This window comes from Schistocerca nitens, chromosome 4 (assembly GCF_023898315.1).
Source record: "Schistocerca nitens isolate TAMUIC-IGC-003100 chromosome 4, iqSchNite1.1, whole genome shotgun sequence".
NCBI classification, from domain to species: domain Eukaryota; kingdom Metazoa; phylum Arthropoda; class Insecta; order Orthoptera; family Acrididae; genus Schistocerca; species Schistocerca nitens.
Window position 1 is genome coordinate 535,483,875 of NC_064617.1, and position 21,879 is coordinate 535,505,753.

At 39.5% G+C, this 21,879-nt stretch overlaps 1 protein-coding gene across 1 annotated transcript in view; it reads right to left on the minus strand.

Moving 5' to 3' along the window:
• LOC126251312 (nucleoporin Nup188) overlaps nt 1-21,879 on the minus strand; it is a 255,349-nt gene that overhangs the window by 190,397 nt on the left and 43,073 nt on the right. Inside the window, exon 3 of the mRNA XM_049951637.1 lies at nt 19,586-19,804. Within this exon, the coding sequence (XP_049807594.1) occupies nt 19,586-19,804 (219 nt within the window). The remainder of the gene's footprint in view (nt 1-19,585; nt 19,805-21,879) is intronic.

The following is a 21,879-nucleotide window of genomic DNA, read 5'->3' on the forward strand; positions in this document are numbered from 1 at the left end:
CAGGAGCAGACAACATGGTGTCAGAATTACTGATAGCAATACTGTTTCCTCTGGTGTGCAAGATGTATGAGATACGCAAAATACCCTCAGACTTTAAGAAAAATGTAATAATTCCAATTACAAAAAGAGCAGGTGCTGACAGGTGTGAATATTACTGAACTATAAGTTTAACAATTCATGGTTCCAAATTACTAACAAAAATTATTTACTGAAGAATGGAAAAGTTGGTAGGAACTGACCTCAGGGAAGATCAGTCTGGATTCCAGAGAAGTGTAGGAACACACGAGGCAATACTGACCTACAATTTATTTTAGAGGACAGGTGAAGGAAAAGCAAAACTACATTTATAGCATTTGTAAACTTAGAGAAAGCTTTTGACAATGTTGTGGGAATCTCTCTTTCAAATTCTGAAGGTAGCAGGGGTAAAATACAGGAAGCGAAAGACTATGTACAACTTGTACAGAAATCAGATGGCAGGTATAAGAGTCAGGAGCATAAACAGGAAGCAATGGTTGAAAAGGGAGAGAGAGAGAGAGAGAGAGAGAGAGAGAGAGAGAGAGAGAGTTTTGTAGGCCATCTTTGATGTTATTCAATCTATACACTGAGCGAGCAGTAAAGGAAACCACAGAAAAATTTGCAGCAGGAATTAAAATCCCTGGACAAGAAATTAAAACTTTTTTTGCCAATGACTTTGTAATTCTGTTAGAGACAGCAAAGGACTTAGAGGAGAATCTGAATGGAATGGACTACGTCTTGAAAGGAGGACATAAGATGAACATCAACAAACGAAAACAAGGATAATGGAAAATAGTCAAATTAAATAGATTAGAAAAGGGTATAATTAATGTAGTACATGGGTTTTGTTATTTGAGCAGCAAAATAAATAATGATGGCCACAGTAAAGAGGATTATAAATGCAGACCAGCAATGACGAAAATAGCATTTCTGAATAAGAGAAATTTGTTAACATTGAATATAGATCTAAGTGTTGGGAAGTCTATTCTGAAAATATTTGTATGGAGTGTAGCCATGTATGGAAGTGAAACATGGATGGTAAGTAGTTTAGATAAAAAGAGAATAGAAGCTTTTGAAATGTGATGCTACAGAAAAATGCTTAAGATTGTACAGCTAGAACAGGTAACTAATGAGGAAGTACTGAACAGACGCATTTTGAGACATCAAGGGATTGTTAATATAGTATTGGTGGGAAGTGTATGTGTGTGGGAGGGAGGTAAAAACTGTAGATGGAGACTAGAGATGAATACAGTGAGCAGATCCAGAAGGATGTAAATTGCAACAGTTATTCAGAGATGAAGAGGCTTGCGCAAGATGGAAGACCATCGACAGCTGCACCAAACCAGTCTTAGAAAAGAAGACAACAACAACAGCAACTCTACAAAGAAATCTTCATCATCATTTAATAGTTCCATGAGTGAATAACAATATTCCTGCACTAGCATGGCTCATAATTTTATCTTCAGTAAACCTAGTTCCATACTGTGAAAGTTTTTCATTTTTAATTTATAGTAAATTTTCATGCTCAGGAGTCTGGGTGTAAAGTTTTAGTCCGTGAGATGGCAACATGAAATTATCTTTGTTTCTTGTGTCATACATATGTTGAAAGTGGTTTTCTTTATGTAATACTGGATTGGTATGGACAAAGATAAACAGTTTATAAATGTAAATACATGGATTAGTTAAAATTCTTAGATCCTTCAACGAAAGTTGGCATGGCTCTCTAGGCTTACTATCACATGTATTTCTAGTAATAACTTTTTTAATTAATAATATCCTCGTTACAATACCTGCATACCACAAAAAGATTATTTTGTATCTTACAATGCATTCAAAACAGCTGTGGTAAACAAATTTGGTAGTGTCCACATCACTTGCGTAGGACAATATTGTCACTCCGAATGCAAAACTGTTTAGCTTGTTTGTCAAGTAGCTTATATGAGAAGACCAGGATAATTTTTTTTTTTTTAATATCTCCAGGAATTTTACAGATTATGCTTCCCAAACCCCCCCCCCCCCATGAACCATAGACCTTGCCATTGGTGGGGAGGCTTGCGTGCCTCAGCGATACAGATGGCCGTATCGTAGGTGCAACCACAACGGAGGGGTATCTGTTGAGAGGCCAGACAAATGTGTGGTTCCCAAAGAGGGGCAGCAGCCTTTTGCAGGGGCAACAGTCTGGATGATTGACTGATCTGGCCTTGTAAAACTAACCAAAACGGCCTTGCTGTGCTGGTACTGCGAATGGCTGAAAGCAAGGGAAAACTATAGCAGTAATTTTTCCCGAGGGCATGCAGCTTTACTGTATGGTTAAATGATGATGGCGTCTTCTTGGGTAAAATATTTTGAAGGTAAAAGAGTCCCCCATTCGGATTTCCGTGGGTTGACTACTCAGGAGGATGTCATTATCAGGAGAAACAAAACTGGCATTCTATGGATCGGATCGCGGAATGTCAGATCCCTTAATCGGCCAGGTAGGTTGGAAAACTTAAAAAGGGAAATGGATAGGTTAAAGTTAGATATAGTGGGAATTAGTGAAGTTCGGTGGCATGAGGAACAAGACTTTTAGTCAGGTGAATACAGGGTTATAAATACAAAATCAAATAGGGGTAATGCAGGAGTAGGTTTAATAATGAATAAAAAAATAGGAGTGCGGGTAAGCTACTACAAACAGCATAGTGAACGCATTATTGTGGCCAAGATAGACACGAAGCCCACGCCTACTACAATAGTACACGTTTATATGCCAACTACCTCTGCAGCTGATGAAGAAATTGATGAAATGTATGATGAGATAAAAGAAATTATTCAGGTAGTGAATGGAGACGAAAATTTAGTAGTCATGGGTGACTGGAATTCGAGAGTAGGAAAAGGGAGAGAAGGAAACATAGTAGGTGAATATGGATTGGGGGAAAGAAATGAAAGAGGAAGCCGTCTGGTAGAAATTTGCACAGAGAATAACTTAATCATAGCTAACACTTGGTTTAAGAATCATAAAAGAAGGTTGTACACATGGAAGAATCCTGGACGTACTAGAAGGTATCAGATAGATTATATAATGGTAAGACAGAGATTTAGGAACCAGGTTTCAAATTGTAAGACAGTTCCAGGGGCAGATGTGGACTCTGACCACAGTCTATTGGTTATGAGCTGTAGATTAAAACTGAAGAAACTGCAAAAAGGTGGGAATTTAAGGAGATGGGATCTGGACAAACTGATTAAACCAGAGGTTGTACAGAGTTTCAGGGAGAGCATAAGGGAACAATTGTCACAAATGGGGGAAAGAAATACAGTAGAAGAAGAAGGGGTAGCTCTGAGGGATGAAGTAGTGAAGGCAGCCGAGGATCAAGTAGGTAAAAAGACGAGGGCTAGTAGAAATCCTTGGGTAACAGAAGACATACTGAATTTAATTGATGAAAGGAGAAAATATAAAAATGCAGCAGGCAAAAAGGAATACAAACGTCTCAAAAATGAGATCGACAGGAAGTGCAAAAGGGCTAAACAGGGATGGCTACAGGACAAATGAAAGGATGTAGAGGCTTATCTCACGATGGGTAAGATAGATACTGCCTACAGGAAAATTAAAGAGACCTTTGGAGGAAAGAGGACCACTTGTATGAATATCAAGAGCCCAGATGGAAACCCAGTTCTAAGCAAAGAAGGGAAAGAAGAAAGGTGGAAGGAGTATATAGAGGGTCTACCGTATTTACTCGAATTCAAGCCGCACTTTTATTCCAGTTTTTGTAATAAAAAAAACCACCTGCGGCTTAGGATCGAGTGCAAAGTAAGCGGAAGTTCTGAAAAATGTTGGTAGGTGCCGCCACAACTAACTTCTGCTGTCAAATATATGTAGCGCTAAACAGGCATGCTTTGCAGGCACAAAGATAAATACTGGCGCCAAAACCGCTGCGTCAGTAAATAAATTAAAAAAAAAAAAAAAAAAAGGTGGAAGAAGAGCTTTTTTTCCTCCGCCCCGAGTTTTGACCATTGCATTTTCATACATTATCCATCGAAGTAAATACAAATTCCATGTTGTTCATCTTTGAATGTTGCAGCATTTCAATGTACTATGAAAACTGGCAAGACTGTTAGGGATGTTTGTCAATATGGCCAACTCTACATTCTGAATTTTTTCCTACCTGTGAGAAGAGATGGTTGCTAATATGAACTTTTATGAATTGTGAATCACATGCAGTATTCTCTTCACCATAAGAATAATATGAATATAAACATTTTGTCACTTATTCTTTCGTGTTTGCTGCTATCTCATTTAAATCCTGTCTGCCTAATAAACTACGAAACTAGAGTGAGACAACAGCAAACGCGGAAGAATATACATATCATATCTTGTTTATATTCGTATTATTCTTATGCGTAATAGTGATACAGTCAGAAATGAAGCACGGCAATTGACTAGATTTTTAAATCTAAGATGACGCTAATTTCTGTGCAGAATGTAATGTACTAAAGATGTGTCCGCAAAGATTTTCAAACGGAGAAAAATTTTCGCTAAACTTTCGTTCAGAACATCATCTATCATACGCAGTCTATTATTTGGTTCTTGTTGGTCATTATCAAAGAAAGCAGCATTGTAAGTAACAACAGATAGCAGTCTCTTGCCATTGTTTCGCTAATGAGACGATTCCTCTCTCTCTCTCTCTCTCTCTCTCTCTCTCTCTCTCTTTTTTTTTTTTTAAAGGCGGCGGTAGCACGCAGAAAACCAAGCCATGCCGCGAGCGGCGACAGGCCGTAAACACTCATTATCAGAATGCGACACACAATGCATGACACAGTACATTAATGCATCTTCAGCTTAGAGTGACGTAAACACCTATAACAAAGAGAACGGTACTTATCAGATCAAAGAAAAATAAGCAATCAATTCAAACCATACAAAGCATGTGAAAAAGGAAGGGTACCCGTATAAATACGGACGGAACGCCTGACACACAGCAATGGCTACCTGGTAAAGCTTAACTGCTGAGCTTAAGACTCGAACCAAACTACCGTAGCTGTATTGTCATTCATTCGACCTAAATTGTGTCTCATATTACAATGGACCAACTTTGTTTCGATTTGGAGATGCGGCCTAAAACTTGTCTCTCCCCTTGAATTTCGAGTCTCAAATTTCAGGTGCGGCTTAGATTCGGGAATTTTTTTTCCTTGATTTCAAGTCTCATTTTTTAGGTGCGGCTTAGATTCGAGTGCGGCTTAGATTCGAGTAAATACGGTATACAAGGGCAATGTACTTGAGGAAAATATTACGGAAATGAAAGAGGATGTAGATGAAGATGAAATGGGGGATACGATACTGCGTGAAGAGTTTGACAGAGCACTGAAAGACCTGAGTCGAAACAAGGCCCCAGGAGTAGACAAATTTCCATTAGAACTACTGACAGCCTTGAGAGAGCCAGTCCTGACAAAACTCTACCATCTGGTGAGCAAGATGTATGAGACAGGTGGAATACCCTCAGTCTTCAAGAAGAATATAATAATTACAATCCCAAAGAAAGCAGGTGTTGACAGATGTGAAAATTACCAAACTATCAGTTTAATAAGTCACAGCTGCAAAATACTAACGCGAATTCTTTACAGATGAATGGAAAAACTAGTAGGAGCCAACCTTGGGGAAGATCAGTTTGGATTCCGTAGAAATATTGGAACACGTGAGGCAATACTGACCTTACGACTTATCTGAGAAGAAAGATTAAGGAAAGGCAAACCTACGTTTCTAGCACTTGTAGACTTAGAGAAAGCTTTTGATGATGTTGATTGGAATACTCTCTTTCAAATTCTAAAGGTGGCAGGGGTAAAATACAGGGAGTGAAAGGCTATTTACAATTTGTACAGAAACCAGATGGCAGTTATAAGAGTCGAGGGGCACGAAAGGGAAGCAGCGGTTGGGAAGGTAGTGAGACAGGGTTATAGCCTCTCCCCGATGTTATTCAATCTGTATATTGAGCAAACAGTAAAGGAAACAAAAGAAAAATTCGGAGTAGGTATTAAAATCCATGGAGGAGGAAAAAAAACTTTGAGGTTCGCTGATGACATTGTAATTCTGTCAGAGACAGCAAAGGACTTGGAAGAGCAGTTGAATGGAATGGACAGTGTCTGGAAAGGAGGATATAAGATGAACATCAACAAAAGCAAAATGAGGATAATGGAATGTAGTCAAATTAAGTCGGGTGATGCTGGGGGAATTAGATTAGGAAATGAGACACTTAAAGTAGTAAAGGAGTTTTGCTATTTGGGGAGTAAAATAACTGATGATGGTCGAAGTAGAGAGGATATAAAATGTAAACTGGCAATGGCAAGAAAAGCGTTTATGAAGAAGAGAAATTTGTTAACATCGAGTATAGATTTAAGTGTCAGGAAGTCGTTTCTGAAAGTATTTGTATGGAGTGTAACCATGTATGGAAGTGAAACATGGACGATAAATAGTTTGGACAAGAAGAGAATAGAAGCTTTCGAAATGTGGTGCTACAGAAGAATGCTGAAGATTAGATGGGTTGATCACATAACTAATGAGGAGGTATTGAATAGAATTGGGGGGAAGAGAAGTTTGTGGAACAACTTGACTAGAAGAAGGGATCGGTTGGTAGGACATGTTTTGAGGCATCAAGGGATCACAAATTTAGCATTGGAGGGCAGTGTGGAGGGTAAAAATCATAGAGGGAGACCAAGAGATGAATACACTAAGCAGATTCGGAAGGACGTAGGTTGCAGTAGATACTGGGAGATGAAGAAGCTTGCACAGGATAGAGTAGCATGGAGAGCTGCATCAAACCAGTCTCAGGACTGAAGACCACAACAACAATAACATGCTTCCCAAGGTTCATGATTTTTATGGATAATTTGGGGTCACTTGATTGTAACTGTTTGGTTCTAAACTGTGTAATTTTTTATGTTTAGTTTTAATCCACGTACATCGAACAGATGTTCTGAAGTATTTAGGGTATAAGTGACTCTTTGGGGAACATGTTCTGTGGTCTCACTTTCAATGAGTAGAGATGTGTTATCTGCAAATTAAACTGAGTTGGATGTTATATTTAGAAATAAATCATTTACATGAAGTAAAAACAGGATTGGGCCTAAGATGATACCTGGTGGGACTCACTGTGAAATAATTTCCCATTCTGAAGATCCATTTCCTGTAGCTTACATTGTAACCACCCTTTGCTTTCCACAGGTTAAATATGATTTGAATCATCTAAAGCACTACCATTTACTCCATATCTTTCTAAATTATGTGACAGTAGAGAGTGGTTTACACACTCAAAACCCTTCATAAGATCACAGAAAATTCCAGTGACTCCTTGGGACTTGTCCAGTGATAAGCAAATTTTCTCAACAAATTTGTTGATGGCACATATTGCACTCTTCCCCTTCTGGAAGCTGAACTGATTTAATGTGAAGATATTAGATTTTGTGATTAAATTTTGGATCTGGATTCCAGAACTTTTCTGAATACTTTTGAAAATATTGGGAGAAAACTGACTGGTTGGTAGTTTTCTATATATTCCTTTGAGCCTCTCTTGAATAATGACCTTGCGATTTCATACTTAAGAGCATCTGGGAAGAATCCTCCTTCAAATGACCAGTTTGTTTTTTAGACACGATAATATACTAGAAATTGTTTTCATTACAACATCCAGTTGAATTTTTATTTTTAAGGGAGATTACTACTTCTTTTACATCTTTTACTATAATTTGTTCAAATTTAATTAGAACTTGTCTGTTATCCTGATTGGAAATGAAGGGTTGGACATTATCTACGTAGCCACTTATATCAACATCTGATTTTGATGCATTTACAAAAACCTCATTGAAACATTCTGATATATGTGAAGGCTTTACAATGGATTTGTCAGCTATCTTAGTTCTGGAAATTTGTGGACTGCAGGCTATGACATCAATTTCAGATTTTACGAGTGACCAGACTACCTTTGATTTATTTATGGTTCAGAATGAACTTCTGAGTGCAATTTCTTTTGCTGTCTTTACCAACCTTCTAAATAGAGTTTTAGATCTTTTTACATAGTTTATAAAATCTTAAAGTGTCTTTCTTTTCAGTTCATTACGTAGCTGACTTTTCTGGCACTTGCACTTTTACATCAATAGTTACCCATTCCAGTTTGCTTGTCATTTTTTACAGCAAGCTTTTGGAGGAAATATTCCATTAAAACATGCAAAAAAACTCTCAAGGAAGCTGTCATAAGTCTACAATAAAACTTGTGTCTTCATTGTTTTCAGGTACACAGTTCATAGCAGAAGCACGAGATGCAATTGCTATCAGAGTGCCTTCTATGGTGTAATAACATTATTAATCACAAGCTTAACTTGCGCTAAGGTACGTGAATCATATTCTCTCATTTCATAGGTAATATGTTGACCATATGAAAAATAGGGGTCTGTTCGTGTCATTTCACTCAATTTCAATATCTCAAATACTTATACTGGCACTGTCTGATTTTGGTCTGTGGCTGCAGCACTGGCTGACTTGCGATCTCTGAGGTGCCTTTAGGATGGAGGTGTTTCTGCCAACCTAGGAGTGGTTACTCCTTCAGTAGCAGTATGCTCATTCTACTCCCCCAGCTTTAAACTTTGGACACAGTGTGATGTGTCACATTCCCGAAAAGAAAAATCTACATCTTAATTACGTTTCTTTTTTTTTTATAGCTTCCAAGTTTGGAGGAATAACGGCTACCAACTGTACAACAGTTTCAGAAAAAGTACGATTTTCCACATGCTGTAGGTGCTATGTCCCAAAAACACATCATCTTGTAAGCACCCATAAATACACAATATTAAAACTACAAGTATCTTTTCAGACTTAATCAATTTCATAAATGGACTTTTATGCACCTAAAAAAATTGTACATCATCAGCAACTTGCACACCACTGTTGCTGTTTTAATAAAACAAAATGTTTATGGTAAAGAAAACCTGCTTTAAAAATTGCTCAGACAAGTAAAATAAAGTAATACATCACCAGTGATTATGTGTGTATTCTCACTATTACATATTTACAAATATGCAAGCTATACACACTCCATATATTTAGTAAATGTGTACATACCAAAACTTTTTGTGTGATGTTTCTTTGTTCAAGACTTCTCTCTTCTCTAGGAAGCCAGTAAAGAAGTTCATGAACTGGTATCTTCATTTTGCTGCTATGTCTTTCCATGGACCCTATGTGTAATGCTGTTGTTGTAGTTCTTTAGGTAGAGCTCTATCAGGGCAAGACATGTCTTTTTCATTTCTGACACGAACAAATTGCAGAACTACCACCTGACTGCACAGGCAGAGTGCTCTGAAATGTATTTGCCACAGAACAATAGACCACTGTGTTTCAGATAGGTCTGCAGCTTGTTCAACTTTAGCAGTCAAGGGCTGAACATTGTATTGACTGTGTGAGGCACAGCTGTGAATGCTGACAGTGTTCGGTGGATATGTGAATTAAGGTGTAAGTAATTTATCTTCAACAAAAACCTCACAGAGGACTACAATAAACAATTTATGGATAATGTGCTTCAGGTTGTTTCTGAGTACTGCCGTAAGTTTCCAGGGCATAAAATGATAGTTTATAAAAAAAAATAAGAAATGTGATTTTCTCAACATTATAACACTTTCACAAACATTGCAGATAATAGTTTTTCATTGTAATATTAAAATTAATATGGCAATATTAATAATTATACTGAAAGTAATAACAACTGGCTGCTTCCAAACAACAGTTTCTGAGATAACAATAAATAAGTTTTTATACAATTTTCGATTTTCTCAACATTTTAAGAGCCAAGGAGCAGCCTATCCCCTTTTCCCATGGATGCCAGATTAGAAACTATTATTTTGGTGTAGTAGAACCAAATAAGTGTGTAGCGCAAAGAATAATAATCTCTCTCTCTCTCTCTCTCTCTCTCTCTCTCTCTCTCTCTCTCTCACACACACACACACACACACACACACACACAAATGGGCGCGTGCACGACCACAGTCCCTGGCAGCTGAGTCTCACTTCAGCTAGCCATTGTGTGTGTGTGTGTGGGGGGGGGGGGGGGATGGGGGGGGGTGTCTACTTTTGACATGTGAACGTGGGAGACAGGACAAAGAAGGAAGCTGAAAATCACAGTAAAGAGATGCAACCGGTAAACCCGCCTGAGGGCAGGAATCAGGTGGGCGATGTCCTTGCCTGGAAACAGGATAGAACAGGAAGAATGACTGGGAGAGGAATGGACAGTGATTGCATAAGAAACCAGAAGCTGGGACTGCTGAACAGAAAGGGGGGAGGGGGGGATCCCAGCTTAAACCAGGAGACTATCAACAGGGCTAGTAGGGAAGACACCAGTGGCCAAACAGATACCACGATGGTGGACCGGGTCCAGGAGGCGCAGTGTGGGAGGAGCAGTCGAACCATAAACTTGATAACCATAATCCAAGCAAGACAGCACTAAAGACCGATAAAGGCGGAGAAGAGTGGAACAATACACACCCCAAGAGGTGTGGGCAAGGAAGCGAAGGACATTGAGTTTATGGATGCATACTATCTTCAGAAGTCTGGTATGAGGCAGCCAAGTGAGCTTGTTGTCAAAAAGAAGACCCAGGAAACGAAACTGTGGAACCACAGTTAATAGTTGTGCATTTAGGTAGAGTTCCGGATCTGGGTGGACCATAATAGGGCGACACACAGGTAATCGTTATGCATCGAGGTAGAGTTCTGGATCGGGGTGGACTGGAGTACGGTGACAGAAGTGGACCAGTGAACCACCCACAATTTTAAAGGAGAGAATTGAAACCCATATGAGACGGTCCATGCAGAGGCATGCCGTATAGCACCCTGGAGCTGCCGCTCTGCAGAGGCCACTGAAGAGGAACTAAGCCAAATGCAGAAATCATCCACATGCAGAGCAGGGGTGACCAAAGAACGGACGGAGGTCACAAGTCCATCTATAGCAATGAGGAAAAGAAGTATACTCAGTACGGAACCCTGTGGGATGGCATTCTGTTGGGTCTGTGGAGAACTAAAAACAGTACCAACCTGAACCCTGAACGACCGATGGAACAGGAACTGGTGGATAAAAACTGGGAGTGGGCCCCCAAAGACCCCACTCATGAAGTGTAAGTAAGATATGACGGCGCCAAGCCGTGTCATAGGCCGTGCGAAGGTCAAAAAATACTGCAACCAAATGGCGGCGCTGGGAAAAAGCCTGCCAAACTGCGGATCCCAAGCAAAGTAAATGATCGACTGGAGACTGTCCCTCTCGGAAGCCACCCTGGTAAGGGGACAATAGATCCTGAGATTTGAGGACCCAATTGAGCTGACGGGCTACCATCCGTTCAAGTAACTTGCAAACAACATTTGTCAGACTAATTGACCGATAGCTTTCGATAAACGGGGGTTCTCACCATGCTTAAGGATGGGAACCATGATGCTATCCCTCCACTGAGAAGGGAAGTCACCTGGAGTCAAATACGATTAATTACCCGGAGAAGATGTTGTCGTTGTGGAGCACTGATATGTTGAAGCAATTGGTTATGAATGGGGCCATATCACGAGAAGAAGAAATTATTAAATAACAGGCTTTGACGCGAAGGCGTTTAAAGCTAATAAGATTGACAGGGGATGGGTGCTTCTTAAGGTGTTGCAAAGCTCGCCGAAGATCACGGATGGCAATGGCCATACTCCACCACGGAGGGGACTTGCTGGCGGCGAAATGGTCCAGATGAGCAAGGGAAAGCAAGGTTAGCAGCATGAACAATCGCATCAGACACGTAATGTACGACATCATCAATACAACCTGACAAAGAGGGAGAAAAAATGACCTGTGCAGTATATAGAGGCCAATCGGCGCGTTGGAAAGACCAACGAGGTAACCTGTCCATCGGAGAGTGAGGAGGTAGTGAGAGGGAAATGGTCACTATCGCGTGTGGTGACCAGTGTAATGAAGGGAGGAGGGAAGGAGAAGAAAGAGAAAGATCAATGGCAGAAAAGGTACCATGACCGGCAGTGAAATGGGTAGGGGAGCCATCATTAAGAAGACACAAGTCGACTAGATGGAAATGCACTGCCCCACAATGGATGATGAGCATTAAAATCCCCGAGGAGGAGGAAGGGAGGAAGAAGCTGCTGAAGAATGGCAGTTAAGGCTGCAGGTGTAAGAGTCCTGACAGGAGGGAGATAAAGATTGCAAAATTTGCCCCTAGAGTCCAGGTGGACGCTAACAGCAACTGCTTCAAATGTAGTTTGAAGAGGAATCCATGTGCTAGCAACATCCGTACGGACCAACATACAAACACCACCAGAGGCCTGCAGGGGGCCGACCCGATTTCGGAGGAAAGCACAGAACCGAAGGAGGGTTGGTGAGTGATGATCAGTAAAATGACATCCCTGTAGGACCACACAAGCTACAGAGTAAAACGAAATAAGAGATTTCAACTCCGGAAGATGACAGTAATATCCATTAAAATTCCGTTGGATAACCACAGAACGATGATTCAAATGGGGGGTGAACAGGCTAAAGCCAGTCATGTCGCCATGTCACCATCCATCAGCGACAAGGAGGGGGCAACATCCATGAACAGTAGGTCAGAGTCAGATTGTCCCGGGACTTATGTTTCTTCTTCTGTTTGAGATCGAGGAGGGCTGCACTGCAAAAGCGAGCCAGCTGCAGCAAGATCTGGATCAGAAATAGAGTGGGCGACCTGGGGCCCCACAGACCGTGGTTCTCATGTGGCAGCAGACCTTTGGCCTGGAAGGGTCTGGGAAGGGGGGTCCCAGGAGGAGTGAACTTGACCGGCAGATGCCAGAGAAGTGGGACACTTCTCTGGCTGGGGAGGGGGAGCGGCGCCCGGAGGGGAGGGTGTGGGAATCGCAGTGGAGGGTGTGGGAACCGCAGGCAGGGGGGAAGGGAGGGATAAGGAAGGGGGAGGAAGGGGTGAAGATGTAACTAAAGCATAGCTAGACATCACTGACACAGGATGAAGACATGCATACTTCTTACGAGCCTCAGTGTAGGTTAGACGATCAAGGGACTTATACTCCTGTATCTTCTTTTCCTTCTTATAAGCCGGGCAATCTGGTGAATGTGGAGAATGATTGCCATGACAATTAACACACACAGGAGGGGGAACACAGGGACTCCCTTCAAGGAGTGGATGTCCACAGTCATCCTCAGAGAGGGGTCTGCAAACAGTAGGAAGACATGTGTCCGAAACAGAAACACTTAAAACATCTCATAGGTGGTGGGATGTACGGCCTCACGTCACATCGATAAACCATAATCTTGACCTTCTCAGGGAGGGTATCCCCTTCAAAGGCCTGGATAAAGGCAATAGCATCAATGCGATTGAGTCATTCCATGTCAAATCAACACACCTAATTTACCTCACTCTCTTAGATTTTGCTGAAAGTTGGTATACTTATAGTGGGCACTGACACTAAGAAAAATACCAAGTTTCAATTTTTTATCTCAAACCATTCCTGAAATATGGCTATGTAAACTTTTCAAAAACCAGCCAAAAATGTGTGAACGGACTTTTTTTAAAACGTCCTAGGAGCTGCCCTAATTGAGCTAGAGAACTGGGAAAGGTGTCATTTTGCAGCATTTTGCATGCTCTTTCCAGGGATATACAACAAAACATAGCTTCTAATTAATAACATTTTTCAAAACACTAATTAATATTTTGATTTAATTTTTTTACAAAAAGTACATAATTGAAAATTTTCAAAATATTTCCATAACTACTTCATACTATTGCAAATCACATGGCAAAATATAAATCTGGGACGATGATGGGTTCATTGTTAAAAAAAAATTATTCCGGACTCTTGTTTTTCACTAAAGCCCTAGTTTGACCAAACTGATATTTAACAAACAGGAATTTCTTTAAAATATACTGAAAGGTAAGTAAAGAAAGTATTAGAAATATCAAAACATCACTTTATTAAACCAAAACTAATCAGCATATTTTATAATTAAGTTGATTGCTTATTTTAATTTCGTACAACTTCACTAACAGTATATTAACCGATATAACAAAAACAAGAAATTGAGCATTTAACTACAAACTGAAATAAAGTATGAATAAGTGCAAGTATTTACATAATATTTCTGGTCCATGATGTTTGAAATGGAACTATTACACAAGTTAAATATGTAATGCTTGTTTTTGAGTAACAGGTATCTGTACATAGCTAAATTTACACAATAGGTACTATCAATAATTTTGAAACAACTTTCTATAAAATATACATGAACACTAACCTGAGACAAAAATTAAGTTTTGAGTTGAAAGCAGTTTCCCAATAAATTGTCTTGGAACTTCACATATTACATTTTAATAAAGCCGACTACTTTTGGTTTACATCACTTTCATTAAGAATGTGTGTTCTCCCTGTCGGTAAATGGATTTACTTTTGTGAGAACATCCTCAACTGACACACATAGAACATCTGTATGTCCCGGATAGGAGAATGACTTAGCTGGTCCACATGGATGAAGAAAATTTATTTTCACTTCATCAAATTCTTTTTTTTTTCTAAAATGTACCCAAGCCACCAGTTTCTGCCATATACAGTGGTGACATAGCCTGATACATCTTATAACTTCAGTTTGTTTGGTGTTAGTTACTTTCCCCTCCCAGCTCTGCATATCACCTGAAAAGTATCTGACTATTAATATTGATATAATGTTGGGAATGAAACTGTGAAATTGCTGTGTTCCTTTGATTGTCAATGTCTCTTCAAGCCAGCTTTTTAATAACATTTGTGAAGCAGCACAGTCTTCTTGAGTGGAACATGCAAAATCAACATTTGTGATATTATCTACTGCCCACTGAAATAGATCTTGTCGGGTTTGGATCTGATTTTAGTATGGCCTTTGCAAACTGGAACGAGCTGCCAGTCTCTTAACTGAACCCCCTATCCATCACAAGGCCCTTTCCCATGAACTGTGGCTGAAAAGTGCCACTCAGCTTTTATGTTGAAGTCTTCCTCGTGACAAAGGTTCTGGAATTTTTTTCTTATTTTTGTACTGAGCAGCAGAACCATCAGAATAATAGTACATCTTTTTGGAAGCTTTTGAAATTTGTTAGATAAGAAATAAGCTTCTTTTGAAAGGTGTAAACCACAACTATAATGTGCTCCAGGCAATTGGAAACAGTGACAAAGCTCATATGCTCAGCTTTGTCTTCCTGTTTGTAATATATAACAAAAGGATCTGTTGGCTTGTCCAGTGGTAACTCTGAGCTTTATCCTGTAGAACTATACTATAATTTTACGAAAAATCACATACGACAAATTCAGATTCCATAAGGTTTTTTATTGAGGAGTTAAGGAATGTTCTTTGTTGCTTGGCAATGAAGTCATGCGGAATGAAAGTAGACATCTTACTACAAAATAAATGTATGAATTCTTCAGAAGTTTTCTGAACAATTTCCAGATTACAGCGGTCAACTGACATCCACTGTCGGAACTGAACTCGTTCAATTATGTTTTCATCAAGAGTTTTGTAAAATTTTACATATGACAGTTTCTCATACGCAATATTCACAGTTTCCCATGTTGCAATCAACTGATGATGGGTTGCAAAGCATTTCTGCAATGCACTGCTTATCATTGTTTAAGCTGCTGTTTGTTACTGTATTTAGTTTGGCATTTTCTATCATTAATTTTATGTTTTGGTGAGTTGTGCACACAAATACAGTGTGTGTGCCACTCCAGCCAGCGAATACACAATGTTTCGGTCTCAACTCAGCAAATTTAGAGAAACCTATTTTTATGTAAGGAAACTTGTCTTTAAAATGTTTGTAAGCTTCTTTAAGGTTACACAAAATAAGTCTTTTTGATATTTTTGTTTTACTTCCACTTGTTTTTGTACTTGTCACACAATCTTTAATACCTGACATTGCCTTCATCATTTTCATAAAATGAATGTACAGTTTTGACAGTTTCTGTTGGTAAACACTTCCCTGGTTTTGGGTTTGGCCCTTCCATGAATCCTTTCTCTTTCAAAATTTTCTTGGACTGCCGAACAATGTAATTAGGAGCATTAAATTCCCTCATTATTTTCCTGACACTCCACTTTCCAGGTAAACTTGTAAGAATGATTAGTTTTTTTTTTTTGCTCTATTTACAGAATTATTAAAGTTTGTTTTGAGATTTTGAAGAACAGATTCATCAGTATCTGATGAAGTTTCAGCAGCAACAAAAAGTTTGTGTCACTGATGAGATTTTTTTCACTTTTGATTTGGTGTAATGCCTAGATGTTATTTTTTCCTTATCAATTGGGGACTCACCTAGTTCTTCAAGTGATGTGTTAAGTATTTGAACAACCACTGAAGTTGCAGTGAAGCCAGGGTCTTGGTCTGGGATGATTATTTCTGATCCAGAAGAATTTTCTTCAACACTTATCACTGATGGGCTCAGGTGTATTTTTCAATGTGGTTACATCTTTCCTACATTTATCACAAATCCTGCCACCACTAGGTATTTGTGGAAATAATTTGGGCATCCATGCTGTGACACTTCTCAGTTTTTTTCTGTCTCTAATGAAATGATTTGATTTCTTCAATGGATTACAACACTGCACTCTTACAGCACTGCACTTTTTAATTGGTTCCATATTGATACAAAAACCACTTATACACTCTCCTTCAATTTCTAGATTTACTTGTAAATGAACTATTAAATATACTAGATACAAACTGGTCAACACAGGGGTAACAATTGATTTGCACTAAAACCACAGTGCACAATAATGATGTAGGTACATTAAGCCTTAGAAGGTAACAGTCTTATATCCTCTCAACAATGGCTCCTGTCTCTGAATGATTGTACGGACATCAAGCACTGTGCTTGTTTCAGATTGTTCACAGCCTGCTGCATACATACACAGGAACACAAGCATACTCAGCCTTCATACAGTGGCTAAAGTCTGTGCTAATGAAATTTGCATTTTTGGACCAGAAGTATTACATCAATAGTGTACTTACAAGTTTTTCACCCCTTACTTAAATCTTAGCTATAGGTCCCACACTCAACATTTTGTTTTGCCAGTTAATAGACTATTAGTTTAAACTGTAAAAAACTAAAAAAAAAAATAAGCAATCAATTATAGAAAATGTTGTTTAGTTTTGTTTCAAGAAAGTGATATTTTGATATTTCCAGTACTTTCTTACTTACCTTTCAGTAAATTTTAATGAAATTCCTGTTCGTTAATGGTCACTTTGGTCAAACTATGGCTGTTAGTGGAAAAAAAAAGAGTCCAGAATAATTTTTTTTAACAATGAACCCATCATCATCCCACATTTATATTTTGCCATGTGATTTACAACAGTATAAAGTAGTTATGGAAATATTTTGAAAATTTTCGATTATGTACTTTTTGTAAAAAAAAAATAAATCAAAATATTAATTAGTTTTTTGAAAAATGTTATTAATTAGAAGCTATCTTTTGTGGCATTCCCTGGAAAGAGCATGCAAAATGCTGCACAATGACACCTTTCCCAGCTCTCTAGCTCAATTAGGGCAGCTCCTAGGGCAATTTAAAAAAAAGTCCATTCACACATTTTTGGCCAGTTTTTGAAAAGTTTACATGACCATATTTCAGGAATGCTTTGAGGTAAAAAATTGAAATTTGGTATTTTTCTTAGTTTCAGCGCCCACTATAAATATACCAACTTTCAGCAAAATCTACGAGGGTGAGGTCAAATTTTTATTTAAAGTGTGTTGATTTGACATGGAATGACACGATTGTCCTTCGGACTCTTCTGAAAAAGCCGAACAAAGTGAACACCCCACCGTCCCAGATTGTCCCCAAGTTCCTCATCAGTTTGAATGATGAGGTCCCTGTGAAAAATTACACCTTGAACCATACTCAAAGAGAGGTGGGGGGTAATGGACACAGGAATTGTGCCAAGATGGTCGCATGCACAAAGGGCTGCAGACTGGGCAGCTGAAGCAGTTTTGATCAACAACGAACCTGACCGTGTGTTGCTCAGAGAGCCCACTTTGCCAAACTTGTCTTCAATGCGTTCCGCAAAAAATAAAGGTTTGGTATTGGTCAAAGTAACCCCATCAGTCCTGGTGCAAACCAGATAGCGGGGGAAAGGTTTCACCCCTAGCCGACGAGCCTGACCCTCTTCCCAGGGGGTAGCCATGGAAGGGAAGGCCGAAGGGTCAGGAGAAGCAGCACTAAAAGAATCAGTTCCATTCAAAGAGATGGCCGTAGAAGAACGGCTAGAGTTCTGGATCTGTATGCATTTCATTTGCATAGTGTCTGCCCTAATACCACCCACTCCGATCACAGGCTCTCCCCACGGGCGCCACCCAGCCACAGCAAGGGCCATCTGGCACGGCGGCCATTGCCGGGAGTTCCGATGCTCCAGGATGACAAGCAACCACTCCTAGGCTTACACGAGGTGGTCACAGCTTAGGTATCAGAAGTGTGATCCTTGTGTTTTCAGGGTCAACCAAAAGGGTACACAGCAACCTCACCACACGGGCTGGCTACCATGCTGGCTATGTACCCTAGCATCAGACAACGACGTGAAGAAAAAGATGGAAGGAACTAGGAGGGCACACACCGGAGACACTAGGTAAGGTGCTCTTCCCCAAATGGCTCACACTATGGAATAGAAATTTAGTAATGGAGGTCAAACCCCAGAGAGGAACCAGAGGATGCCAGAAGGATGAGGTAATTACACAAAAAAACCAAATCGCAAAGCCAACATAACCAGGAGGATAGTGGGGCCAACATAAACAAGGACACCAAGAGAGGGAGAGGACAGGGTGGAGGGGAAGGAGCAAGGGCAGGAAAGGAGGGAAAGGGAAAGGAAATACAGCTTGGGAAAGAAGGAAGGCTGCAATAGTTCGGGGCCCCATGCTCGCCACGCACGTACTCACAAAAGGACCGTGAACCCCCTAAGGGGGAGGGGGGGGGGTTTGGCTTCTGTTATCCTACAATAACATACAACATGAAAACTCTGTATGCCCGGTTGCCTGCAGCTCTGCTAAAAGACATATTACTGTACACCTTGAGCTACATGTAAAAATAGTTAATTGCCAGAGCAATATTATGGCATATAGTCCTTTATTGTCGCATGTACTGTCTACATTTCCATAAAATGATGTGTGTGCCAAGTATGAAGTATTTATGATGTTCAAATTGGTGTGGAGATCTGATGATAGCAGAAGTAGAGAGGGTATAAAATGTACGACAGCAGTGTCCAACACTATCAAGAAATGTGGTTGTTTAAACTGTTTGACAGCTAGAATATGTACATATGACAATTTGTGTACTACAGAGACCCACATAACATCATCAACATTTCATAATTGACACACATCATTTGATATAGATGTACATAATATATGCCACTGATGATGGTCTATGTACTCAAATTCTGGTCTGGCAATTAAATGGTTTTACATGTAGCTCACGGTGTACAGCAAGATGGCTTTTAAGAAATATATAATACTTATGTAACAAAACACATTACGTACACTACAAACTTGTAAAAAACTATCTAACTGAAAGAAGTCTGCAAATTACTATGCTGTACCACTCACCTTAAATGGATGTTTATCATCATTGTGATGGATAAGAATATAGTTAATACATTTCAACAAAAATATTCTTTCACTTCTGTAAAATGTCCAAATATCATATATTAAGTTCTCAGTAAGATCATCATTTTCAACAAACTGTTGCAACCCAGTCACAGACCCATGGAACTCATGAAGTAAATAAATCGACAACAGATTCCATGCTTTCACAGCATCAAGATCCTATAATAAAGGTTTTACAGCATTACAAAATCATTGTACACTGAAGGTAACACACGTATAGTACACACCTGAACATTTAAGTTACAGACAAAAGGCACTCAGAGTGACATTTAGCAGCAAAGTATACTGAAACCAAAGTTAATTACAGCCAGCAGGAAATGGTCATAACAAATAGCTTCCTTCAACTACTGCACTACAGAAAATTTTGGTTGTAAACTGGAAACAAGTCACATTTAATCATACATATTTACAAATAACATACATGAATGTATTATTAATTGTTTTTAACTTTTATGTTCAAAGAAAGTTTACTTAATTTACCTCTTCAATTTGTACTAAACAAGTAAATGAATGAAGTAAACAAATATAACATAAAATACACTCTTCCTTTACAATAACAACGCGCACGCGTGCCAACACACACCATAAAAAGATAACTCAAAAATGTAGCAAGTTTATTTTTCTGTGTTCCTATTGACAATTCAACAGTTCTGCTCTTCGGTGAGTGACATCCTTTAATTCAAAATTATTTATATTTCACAAGAACATTCACACAACATTGTCAGGTAACTTAGATGTTCTTCAAACGACCTTGAAAAAATGACAATGTCATTCAGTTAGCAAAAGCATGTTGTCCAGTTAAAGCATCAAAGCATGTTGTCTAATAGATGCTCACAGGTGGGAGCATTACATAGCCCAAAGTAGATAACTTTGAGGCCATCAGGAGTTATGAAGGCAACCTTTTTCCTAATCAGCTTCATCTACCTCAATTTGCCAGTAGCATATCTGTATTTCTGTAGTTGAGAAACAGTTTGCCCCTTTCAAACAGTCAAGGATGTCCTCAATGAGCAACGATGGGTAGACATTTATCCTTGTGATTTTGTTCAGTCATCAGTACATGATGCAGAAATGCCATATGGCATCCTTCTTCATAAGGACAAGAGAGGACCAAGGAAACTCTGAATGTTTAGTGATGTCATCTTGCAGTATCCTCTCTACATCCTTCTGAATTAACCATTGTTCAGCCTGTGACATGCTATATGAGTTCTGGCTGATCCCCAGTGTTGAGACAGTGTTTTACCATTGCCCACTTGGTCTGTCATTTCTCACTCCAGATCTACAGGTGTCCAAGAATCAGCACAGAATGACTAACACTTGCTGATGTTCTTCTCCAGATTCTATTGGCAGTTCAATAGTAACTTCTCCCACTGCACTGTTTTTAGTGCTAATGGAGGATGATTCTTCAGAGCTGCCAATCCTGGACTTTTTCAACTGTTCTTATGCACATACCCTCAGGGATTGGTTGTGGTTGCTGCTGACAATTAGTGATTCAAAGTTCTCCTTGACCACCTGCAATGCATATGATCAACACTGATATTGTTTTGTGAGCCTGAGTAGCTTTTCTCAAATGACAAAAGCTACACAGTTTACCTGAGAATCTAGAACGGAACTCATCTGGTTGATGATGACGGGATAACAATGTCTTCTTCAATGGCAAACAACCACCCAGAGCAATCCTTCAAAAATGGCTCTGAGCACTATGGGACTCAACTTTTGAGGTCATTAGTCCCCTAGAACTTAGAACTAGTTAAACCTAACTAACCTAAGGACATCACAAACATCCATGCCCGAGGCAGGATTCGAACCTGCGACCGTAGCGGTCTTGCGGTTCCAGACTGCAGCGCCTTTAACCGCACGGCCACTTCGGCCGGCAGAGCAATCCTTGTTATGGGTGCTTGTTGGAATAGCTTTGTCAATCTGCAGCTCTGATCTTCAACAACCTATGGCTGCTTGTGATGCCTACATAAAGTCTCATCCCACACCATGACTACATTCTGTTAAAACGACAAATTCAAAGGGCTGTGTTCTGTCATTTATAGTTATTCTTGCAAAACATGTTCCTGTATGCTGGCTACATTTTCCCTTTAGCAACCTTCATCACAATCGCTTCTGCATCACGAAAAATAATTCTCTTTAGCTATCGATGACAAGCATTCGACACTACATAAAATGAAGCCAGATTCAACTAGCACCAGGACAGGTTGGCTGTCAATAATGGCATCAATGAGACTTAC